General features: G+C 57.3%; 2 protein-coding genes across 6 annotated transcripts in view; both read left to right on the top strand.

Moving 5' to 3' along the window:
* Positions 1-4,138, top strand: part of STMN1 (stathmin 1) — a 5,560-nt gene extending 1,422 nt beyond the window's left edge. Inside the window, exons 1-5 of one of the 2 annotated variants that reach the window (XM_057382580.1) lie at positions 23-98; positions 1,552-1,622; positions 2,323-2,495; positions 3,239-3,430; positions 3,630-4,138. In XM_057382580.1, coding sequence (XP_057238563.1) covers positions 1,610-1,622; positions 2,323-2,495; positions 3,239-3,430; positions 3,630-3,698 — 447 coding nt within the window. In that variant the 5' untranslated portion in view covers positions 23-98; positions 1,552-1,609 and the 3' untranslated portion in view covers positions 3,699-4,138. Of the gene's footprint in view, positions 1-22; positions 99-1,551; positions 1,623-2,322; positions 2,496-3,238; positions 3,431-3,629 lie in introns of those variants that run through there. The other variant, XM_057382581.1, reaches the window with a different exon arrangement.
* A 1,785-nt stretch (positions 4,139-5,923) lies between these two features.
* Positions 5,924-9,444, top strand: PAQR7 (progestin and adipoQ receptor family member 7). 4 transcript variants are annotated; one of them, XM_057382586.1, is made up of 2 exons: positions 5,924-5,994; positions 7,993-9,444. In XM_057382586.1, exon 2 carries the CDS (start codon positions 8,031-8,033, stop codon positions 9,048-9,050), a length of 1,020 nt encoding a protein of 339 aa, XP_057238569.1. In that variant the 5' UTR covers positions 5,924-5,994; positions 7,993-8,030; the 3' UTR covers positions 9,051-9,444. The 4 variants fall into 4 exon arrangements, with proteins under 4 accessions (XP_057238569.1, XP_057238567.1, XP_057238570.1 ...); XM_057382584.1 differs by lacking the exon at positions 5,924-5,994 and adding an exon at positions 6,018-6,418; XM_057382587.1 differs by lacking the exon at positions 5,924-5,994 and adding an exon at positions 6,768-6,840.
* Positions 9,445-10,356: the final 912 nt, after the last annotated feature.

Raw genomic sequence — 10,356 nt, 5'->3', positions numbered from 1 at the left:
CGGGGCGGGGCGGGGCGGGTCACGTGCCTTTGTTTGGCGCTTTTGTGCGCGGCGGGGCGGGCGCGAGCGGAGTGTGGCCGGAGCGGCGGTGCGGGCAGGTGGGTGCGCGGCGGGGCCGCTGAGCGGGGGGGAACGGGCTCGAGCGGGCCGCGGCCGCGGGCCCACCCGCCGCGCCCTGCGCATCTGGAGAAGGCAAAGGAAGGAGGGGGGAAGCGTCAGTGCTCCGCCGGGGTTCGGTGTTCCGTTGATGCGAGCGGTGGACGGGTCSAAAGGGTGGGTGTCAAGGTGAGGGGGGGCTGCGGGGCGCTTTGCGGGCCCTCGGGACGGGGGTCGTTTTTGTCGCCGCTCGCGGGCATCGCGTCGCCGCCCGGTTTTTGGACATCGCGGTGACAAAGGGAAGGGAGACAATGGGGGGGGTTCCTCGTATGTGTCCGTGTTCTCCCCGCGCCCCGATCGCTGAGGGGAGCGGGGTGTCTATTGTCCCTCAGCGAGGGGCGACGCCCTAACCGCTGCAGCGGCGCCCCCTCCCCTCCCCGCCATTGTTAGTGGGGAAGGGGCGGTGTCCGGGCGACCGCGCCCCAACGCCATCGAGCCGTGGGGGACCCTCTCTCAGCCCCCGGTCCCCATATCTCTCCCCGGTGCTCCCCGTCCCCTTCGCCCCTGCGGGGCTGAGGCGGAGGGGGGGGCGGCCCCGCACCTGAGGCGGGGGGCGGCAGGTGCCCGGATGTTGGCGTTGGCCCCGCCCCCTCCCTCGAGCCCCCTCGCGCGCGGGCGCGCGCGCGCTCTCCCCGGCGGTTTGAATTCGGTGCGGTTGGAGGGGCGGGGGCGGGGCCTCGGCCGGCGCCTCGGCTCCGATTGGCTGCGGCCGCGGGGTGGGCGTGGCCCGGGGCCGGGGGCGCGCGGTCCCAGCGCCGCCCGCTGCGCGCCCCAGCCCCCCCCCGGCCCCGCCGGCGCGCCCCCCCCGACCCCCCCCCCAAAAAAAAAAAAAAAAAAAAATTCACGGTTTCTAGATGGTTTTGTGGCATTTTTTTACGACGCCCCATTTTAACAAGGTGTCCTGGGCGGTGTGCGCCCTCGCTGTCTGCCGCGGTGTGAAGCATCTGACTTGAGCTGCGCAATTAAAACCGAATTTTAAATGAGCTCGATTGCGCACATTTCAGATCCTTCGGGAGTAGCAGGAATCCTGGCTGTGCTGTCCTGTGGTGCGTCATTTTTTAATTCAGAGAGCTCTTATCTGTRTGTGAGAGCAGTGAAATCTCCACAGTGCCGTAGTAAAACGGGGGTCTTTGTTTGATTATCTTAATTACGGTGGAATGAAACCGACTGAAGATGCTTGAATGTCATTCAGATCCTGCAACACCAGTAATTCCATAATCTCTCTGGTATTCCCAGCACTGTCCATCATCCCCACAAAACGCCTGGAATCACTGACTGCAGTGACCTACCTTGACTGCCTTTTGTTTAGCAGCTCTAATTATGTTTAGCAGTTTTTGTTAGAAGGAACAGGATCCCTGTGCTGGCTGTTGAAAGGCACATCTCTTTGTTATCTAGGAACCCAACCGACTGATCTTCTCCCAGGGTTGGCTTTTGGAGTCTTATTTTCTTGGCCATGGCTACTTCTGGTAGGTGGAATTATGTGCTCAATGCTGTTCTATCTTCTTTTTTTGCCTCTTAATTTCCTCGGGGATAACTTAAAAATCAAATCTAGTGAAATAAGCTGCTGTCACTAGGCTTTTCACCCATCTTGGGTGAGGCTGTTAAAGCTGGGTGGTTGTGAAAACACCCCAAAAGAGGAGTCTGGCAGCAGATGGGCTTCAGCTCCCTGCAGCCATCTGCTCCCTCGGCAGAGCTGACTGTCACCGAGACATCTTGGGGACCACGCGGGTGCAGCTGATACCGTGCAGGGCTGACGTGCCTGGTGCAGCCTTGGGAGAGAGAACCCTGCTTTGCAGATTCCTCTAAAAACTGGGGTTTTTTTTAATTCCTGGCTCTCTCAGGTGTCAGGCAAACGCCTGGAAATTCATCCGCAGGTTTGTCCTTGGAGGAAGACTGAGTTTTAATTTGAACTAATCAACTTGTTTCCATGACTTGGGATGTTGAAGGCTAAAATAAAGCATCGGATGTTTGGGTGATGTAGGATCGAGGAAGGATTACAAAGAAAATTTCTGCGTTTTTCAACAGCACTGCCATGCTGAAAACAAAACTCTTGTCCTGGATGCCCTCCATCAGGTGGTGCTGAATTTTGGAAGGCTGTTGTTAACTGGCTGAGCCAGTTCCTGGATAAAATACTCTCTTTTTTTGCTTTTTTCCCCTCATTCCCAGATATCCAGGTGAAGGAACTGGAGAAGCGAGCCTCTGGGCAGGCCTTTGAGCTGATCCTCAGCCCCCGCTCGAAAGAAGCTGTGCCAGAATTCCCTCTGTCTCCCCCCAAGAAGAAGGATGTGTCATTGGAGGAGATCCAGAAGAAGTTGGAAGCTGCAGAGGAGAGACGCAAGGTAAATCTGGAGCAGCTGAAGTGAGCTCTGCTCCACCAGTTCTGTTCTGTTTGGGGCTCTTCTTTTATTTGTTGCTTGGGATAAGTTTTTTTAATGGCAGATGGAATATTAATGGGATCCCTGGGGCTTTTACAAAGCWTTGTTATGGTCTGCAGAACCATGGCTTTGATTCCAAACTGATTTTGAAGAAAAACTGGGAGGAAACGTAGCTGAGAGGGGCAGCTCTTTCAGGAAGAAGCTGTTTTTCTTGTCTTTTAACASCAGAACAGATTAATTTTCTCCTAGAAAATGCAGCAGTGAATCTGTAATGAGAAGTTTGGGAATAAATTGTCTGACTGATGAAAGATGTGGCTGGGGGTGCAGCCTGGAGCCCTTGAAGGTGCTGGTGAGGCTTTGACTGAAGTGAGCCTGACCTGAATCTCAGTGATTCACCACTCTGAGAAGGGAAAATCTTCAAGGAAAGTTCCATCAACCTTAACATCAAAAAAATCAGTGTTCTCTTCCCAGAAAGATCCCATTTAACAGGATTTGCAAGTAATGACAGAAGCTGAGCTTTGCAGGTAGCTTGTGGTGGTGAAATGCAGGTTCTGGGGCGGGTGGGGAAGCTCTGGGAGCTCCGTCCTGCAGCACCRAGCTCTGTTTGCAGCCAAACAGCAGAAAATCCTCTCAGGAGCCAGGGGCAGCTCCTGTGGCCAGGGTGGGTCCCCTGTTGTGCCTTCACAGCCGCCCCTGTGTCTTGGCAGTCCCATGAGGCAGAAGTGCTGAAGCAGCTGGCAGAGAAGCGGGAGCACGAGAAGGAGGTGCTGCAGAAAGCCATCGAGGAGAACAACAACTTCAGCAAAATGGCAGAGGAGAAGCTGACCCACAAAATGGAAGCCAACAAAGAGAACCGTGAGGCACAAATGGCTGCCAAGCTGGAGCGCTTGCGGGAGAAGGTGGGTGTGGAGCCCTGGCAGGGGAAGCTGTTGGTGGAAAAATGGGTAAAACCCCCCAGGAAAGGTGCCCAGGAGGGTCACTGGTGTGGACAGAGCTGAGCAGCCTCTCCCTTTCTCCCCTAAAACTCTGCCCTGTACCCCCAGTGCCCCTCAGGGGAGCCTTTCCCAGGCTCTGACAGCTCCCACTGCTGTTTTTCAGGACAAGCATGTGGAAGAGGTTCGAAAGAACAAAGAAGGCAAAGATCCCGGCGAGGCCGAGACCGACTGACTCCGTTCTGGAAACTGATTCTCCCCCTCCTCCAAATATCCAAAGACTGTACTGGCCAGTGGTTTTATCTTTGGTTTTGGTTCGGTTATATATTTTTTTTTTTAAGTTTCCTAGAAACTGATGTAGAACTGTAAAATTAGATCCAAACTGTACACTTACTTTGGGGGCTAGAGGGGAGACCTTCCATGTGTCACTTTTCTAAAGTGTTGTCTTTCCAGTGTAGCTTTTTCTTCTTGTTGCATCCTTTTCTACGCCAGTGCACTCGCTTCTGGGTTGATGGCGAGTACTGTATCAGCTCTGTAAGACCTTTGTGCAAGGAATCTGTAGTAACTGTTCCATGCTGAATATCTGTTACACTTTAAACAAAAATCTCTGACTGTCCCAGTCTGCTAAAATACTGCTGTAACTGAGTGACTCAATAAAGCTGCACAGTGCTGTTATCCCGAGTTGTTTCTTCAGGAGCTGAGGTTTGGGTGGATGGGAAGGTCTGGAGCAGCTCCCCTGGGCCCGGCTGCTGTGCCCCAGAGCCTGGCATTGTGTGGCTGTGACAATCAGAGCTTTGTGTGACACCTCAGCAGTGTCAGCTGGCGGGTGTTTTTGTTCCGAGGGCCCCGTGCTCGACACCCCAACAAACGGCCCTTGTTCCCACATGACTGATGGGAGCCTGCCTKGGGTGACTTGTGCTGCTCAATGGGGACTTGTGTGGCACCGGGGCACGGGCACAAACCTGCTCTGTGCTGCCAGGGTCAGGCTGCCCAAAGGGGAAATGCTTCTTGTGGGGAAGAATCATTTTTGTGTTGGTGTCACCCACAGGTGCTGGGATAGAACACAGCACCCGCCCACAGCCAGACCTGGTTCTGTTCTTTCTGGGGGATGAGAAAGAGGTGGGGCTGTGCTTGTGTTCTGAGGAAAGGTGATATTTAGGTAGATTGGGTACAACATTGCTGAGGAAATGTGATTTTTAGGTAGATTGGGTACAATATTTCTGTATGGCACCCCAAACCCTTCCACTAAGGACACCCAGAGGTGCCAAGGCTCCAGCCGGGGTGGGAAGGGGCACCCCCACCCTCCCCAGCACAAWCCCCGATAAACCCTGGGGGTGGCACAGCCCCGTGCCTGCCGGGAGTTGTTTTTTTAAGGGATTCCAGAGGTCCTGGACTGCTTGACCTTGTGTGGATGATGGAGGAGCCCCAGTCCGGGAAGCTTCCCCGTGTCCCAGCGGGCCCTTTGGAGCTGTGCGAGTGGAGAAGGGGCGCACCGCCCTCCTGGAAGCCCAGAACGCTGAATTCAGCCCGTCCTCCCGAGGGATTTCCAGCAGCGTTTGGATGCTCCACAGCCCGAGGTAAGAGAGAGTCTGTGCTGCTCCCTGCTGGGGAGAGATGGGGCGGCTTTGGGGCGGCTCATCCCGGCATTGTCGGGCACTGGGTGACAGAGGACACCGCGATGGGGACAGCAAAACAGAGCTGACCTTTGAGCCAAGGGCTGGACATTGCACCGGGAGAGAGCCCCAACAGCTGGCCCTGTGTAATGGAGGCTGGAGGGAGCCCTGAGCAGCTCCGAGTACAAAATGAGCCATAATTAGCAATCAGCCCCCCRATCTGCATTTTAATGTAGTTACCTGCTGAGGAAAGAGCGTCCCAAATGTCATGTGGGGTTTTATCTCCTCTCTCCAAACGCGGGGGAGGAGAATGGCAGCACTGCCAAACCCCAAATGGCGTTGGAGCCCAAAACGACGCTAAATGKGAGGTTTGGGTTTGCCAGAGCTGTCAGCGCTCGGCGCGGGCCCTTCTGTTCCCTTCTCTTCCTTCTGCTTCACGTTTGTGCCGCGCTTGTGCCGAGCTGGGGCTCCGGGGCCGGGCCTGAGCTGGGTCCGGGCTCCCCGAGTGCTCCTGGGGGGATTTGAGGGGTGCGAGGAGGGAGAGGAGTGAGGGACGGGAATGATCGGGGCGGGAGCACAGAACTCAGGGTCCTGCGGAAAGCTGGGCTGGAAACAGGTTCCTTAAAAATAATAATTAAAAAAARGRMMAMMAMAAAAAAAAGCTCCACAGCTTCCTCCACCTGCGGAGGGAGGGAGGGAGGGACGCGGAGCCGTCGGGCGGTGCGAGGGGGCAGCAGGGGCTCGGAGCCGCTCCAAGAGACTGCGGGGGACGCGACCCCCGGGACCCCCGGGACCCCCGGGACCCCCGGGCCGGGCCGGGCGGGAGGAGCCGCGGGCTCGGGCGGAGGAAGCGGCGGGGCCGGAGCGGGGCGGACCCGGAGGCGGCGGCGGCTCAGCCCGGAGGGCTCCGTTCTGCAGGTGCCGGGGCGGGGCTGGGGGTCCCGGGGGGCACAAAACCCTAAAACCCTGCAATCCTCACCCCATCCGCGCCCCGGAGCATCCCCGGGGAACCGGGGGGATATCCCAGGGGAGGGAGAACAATCCCAGCGGAGGGAGAACAATCCTGGGCTGCCCAGAAGGTTTGGCAGGGCTGGAGCTGCTGCTCCGCGGGGCTCAGGTGGATCAGGGGCCGAGCTGAGCTGCAGRAAAGCCGTGGTAGTTTGAAAATGAAAGCTCTCTGTGCTTTCCGAGGCTTTCCGARGCTGCATGCCGCTGTGTGGCGGGAGCAAACAGGGATGTAAACAGCCGGGGGCGAGTCTTTATCATCACAGAAAAATTCAGCGGGAGGGGTGGATGCTGCTGGGGAGAGGAAACGCTGCGGAGGAAACGCCGGGAGCTCTCGGTGCGTTATTGACGGCTCCTGGGGAGGCGCAGGGTGTTATCGGGGCAAGGGAAGGATTTCCAGGATGTTCTCCCTTCATAACGGAGCGTCGGGAGCTGGGAAGAGCTGGGCGAATTAAATCCTGCTCCGACAAGTTTCGGAGGAGCTCAAGTAAACACCGCTCCCTTTCCTGCCTGGTGCTTGGCTGCTCCTCTGGCACAGCATCTCCCGAGCCGAACCGGGAACATTTCCCGCAGGAATTCCTCTGCTGGGAGCCGGAACGGGGCGGGCACGGAGCTGAGCCCCCTCCCCTCACCTGGGCCAACTCGGGGGCAGGCTTTGCTTCCAAACCGCCCGTGGAATTTAGGTCAAAACAGCTGAACTTGGGAGGTTCTGCTTTTGCCCTCTCTCCGTGGCAGCGCTCGGGGCTGTTTTGGTGCAGGGTGAGTCCGGAAGAGGTTCATGAGGTGAATTTTTTCCCTGGWAGCCTGAGGAGGTTTTTGGGAGGGTTTGGGAGGCTCAGGGAGGGTTGGAATTGCCTTTGGTGAGGTTCTGCCCCAGGCAGGGCGGCTTTTTGGGATGTGGGGTCTCTCTAACCAGGCCAGGTGGGCAAAGGGCGTTTGGGAAGCAGCAAAATCCCGTTTGTTCTGCATCTGTGCCCCTCAGATTCGGGCAGGAACGAGTTACAGACTGGCTGTGATGAGGAAATCACCGAGTTTTTAAAACAAACAGTCCCATCCCCACCTCCTCCTGTTCCCAAACTTTGAAGATATTTTCCTGTCCCTGMAATGATGGCACTTGCCAGGGGTTGAGGAATAAATCAGCACTGAAGCTGGACGTGAGGCAGGCTTTCCTCAGGACTGGTCTGAGCARGAGCAGGTAAAGAGGGGGGAAAATKTTCATTTTRGGCAYAAAAATAAKGTTTTGTGAAAAGGCCGAAMAAGCTGACAGGGCTGCCTTTATCTGGGTAAGGACAGCAGCTCCCAAATGTAAATATGGAAATTCCTGCTCACAAAGATTGCGCTGCTGGACCTCAGTGGTGCAGGATGAACTCACTCYGGCCACGCTGTTTTTGTGGGAAGCTGCTTGGAAAATCAGGAGCTGAAAAAAGGGGGTGAAACTCCAAATGCAGGAGCTGCATCCTCTGTGAGTGGGGTTGGTTATTTCTGTTTTGGGATGTCCCCCCTCGAGGGGCAGAGCATGTCACCTCGATGCTGTGGGAACACAGCCTGTGGTTATTTGTAGGGACAGACACTGCAAACAATTTACAGGAGGCAAAATCTGGAGTGGGAGGTTTGTTTATGATCTTTGGTTTGTTTAGCAGTTCCCAAACTGTGGGGAAGAGCTGATGTGTCCTGGTGTGTCCATTATTGTGTCATTTAACCCCGAACCCATGTTCCCTGGGATTCTTAACCTCCCTTCACCCTCCTTTCTGTCACTGTTTTGGGGGATTCTTATTCCAGGCTGTTCTGAGGGAGAAAACCCCAGTCTGAGCATTTAAACAGCCCCTGCTTTATTGTTTTTTATATTCATATTTATATTGATACTTATATCCATAAAACCCCACAGCAAAATGTTTTTCCTCCACCCCAAAGGTAATTTACACAGTGAGAACCCAGATTTGAGCCTCACCATGGCCACGGCGCTCAGCGAGAGGCTCRGCCGGCTCTTGACCACCATGAGGCAGCTCCCGGTGGCCACCCCGGGCACGCTCAGCAGCGCCGAGGTGCCGCCGGTGTTTTGGAAGCCCTACATCCACGGCGGCTACCGGCCCCTGCGCCAGCCCTGGCTCTATTATTTCCGCACGCTCTTCGGGCAGCACAACGAAGCCATCAACGTCTGGACACATCTGGGGGCTGCACTGGTGCTGCTGCTGCGCCTGCAGAGCCTCGGGCAGCGCGTGGACTTCGGGCAGGACCCGCATGCCCGGCCSCTGCTCATCATCCTGGCTGCTGCCATCACCTACCTGAGCTTCAGCAGCCTGGCCCACCTGCTGCAGGCCAAATCCGAGTTCTGGCACTATGGTTTTTTCTTCATGGACTACGTGGGGGTGGCGGTGTATCAGTACGGCAGCGCTCTGGGTCATTTTTACTACGCCATCGAGCCCGGCTGGCACCGGCGCGTGCGGGGGTTTTTCCTGCCGGCGGCKGCGGCGCTGGCCTGGCTGTCCTGTGCTGGTTCCTGCTACGCCAAATTCCGTTTCCATCCCTCCTGCTCGCTGCCCGGCCGGCTGTGCCAGGAGCTGCCCTCGGGGCTGGCGTATCTGCTGGACATCAGCCCCGTGCTGCACCGCATCTGCGCCTCGGCGCGCCCCGACCCCGCTCTGCTCTACCACAAGTGCCAGGTGCTTTTCTTCCTCGTCGGCGCCTTCTTCTTCTCCCACCCCTACCCCGAGAAGTGGTTCCCGGGCAGGTGYCACTTTTTGGGGCAGAGCCACCAGATTTTCCACGTGTGCCTGGTGCTGTGCACGCTGGCGCAGATTGAGGCCGTGGTGTTGGACTATGAGGYCAGGAGGGAGATTTACTCCTCCCTGCAGAGGGACGTGGCTCACGATTTCTGTGCGCTGTTCCTCGGCACCGTGGCCTGTTCTGTGCTCACAGCCGCCTACATGGCCCGAAAGGTGAAGAACGAGCTGGCCTTCAAGGAGCAGTGAATGAAAAATGAGCTCAGCTCAAAGCCAGTCCCAAACCCAGAGCCAGCCCCAAATCCAGAGCCAGCCCCAAATCCAGAGCCAGCCCCAAACCCAGAGCCAGCCCCAAACCCAAAGCCAGCCCCAAACCCAGAGCCAGCCCCAAACCCAGAGCCAGCCCCAAACCCAAAGCCAGCCCCAAACCCAGAGCCAGCCCCAAACCCAAAGCCAGCCCCAAACCTCGAGATGCTGCTTCGTGAGCTGTTACACAGCGAGTGCTTTCTGTAGGGAATGGAAGTAAGAGGCGCTTTTTATGCTTTTTTTAATCAAGAATTAGTTCCAGCTTGCTCGCAGAATGGTACACGGGCTCAGTTCACCTGAATAAACGGTTGGAACCGAGTGTTTTGTGTGCCCTGATGGAAGGGCTGGGGAAGGCTCTGGGGAGCTGCAGGTGAGGAGATGCCCCATGGAAACACGCCCAAGGTGAGGCTGCTCCAGCCACAAGGGTGACAAATTAATTTAATCTCATTTCAGACCCCTATTACAGGGTGTAGGGTGCTGTTCAGAGCTGTCCGAGCAGTCCCGGTCCAGATCCAGAGCCTGATCCCGGTCCCGGTCCCGATTCAGATCCTGATCCCGGTCCCGGTCTTGATCCAGATCCAGGTTTTGCTGCTCTCAGCGGTCATTAACCCGCCGCTCTTATATAGCGCTGGGCGTGGTCTTATTCCGGAAATGGCCCCGTTCCCGGTTTCCTATTGGTCCGCCCCTGCAGATAGCGCATGCGCACTGCCCGTTGGGGGCGGGGCCAAGCGGGAGCGGGAAACCGGGAACGGACAAAAACCGGAACGGGGAACAGAAACCGGGAACGGGACCGGGAACGGGAATCGGGACCGGGAACGGGAGCCTCGACCGGGATGAGGCGGCGGCGCAGCGGCGGCGGAGCGGCCCCGGCCCAGCCCTGCGGGGTTTGGTTGGACACGGCCCGGCTGAARCGGGGCCCGGAGCGGGTGAGACCCTCCGGGAGGGCCCTGAGGGCGGGCGGCACCGGGAGCGGCCCGGGGGGACGGGTGAGGGCTGAGCGGGGCCCGGTCGGGCTGTGAGGGGATCCATCAATGAATTAAACATCCCACAGGCTCAGAGGATGGGGAGCGATGGCCATGAACCAAAACACAACAAATTCCACCTCAGCGTGAGGGAGGATTTATTTCCGTGAGGGTGGCGGAGCTCTGGGACAGCTCCGTGGAGACCCCAAACCCACAGGATCGTTCCTGGAGACCCCAAACCCACAGGATCGTTCCTGGGGACCCCAAACCCACAGGATCGTTCCTGG

Source organism: Malurus melanocephalus, unplaced genomic scaffold (genome assembly GCF_030028575.1).
Source record: "Malurus melanocephalus ecotype Western Australia unplaced genomic scaffold, MMel_1.1 scaffold_575, whole genome shotgun sequence".
Classification (NCBI taxonomy): Eukaryota; Metazoa; Chordata; class Aves; order Passeriformes; family Maluridae; genus Malurus; species Malurus melanocephalus.
Note: the sequence above shows the minus strand (reverse complement) of the source record. Positions and strands in the feature narration are given on the sequence as shown.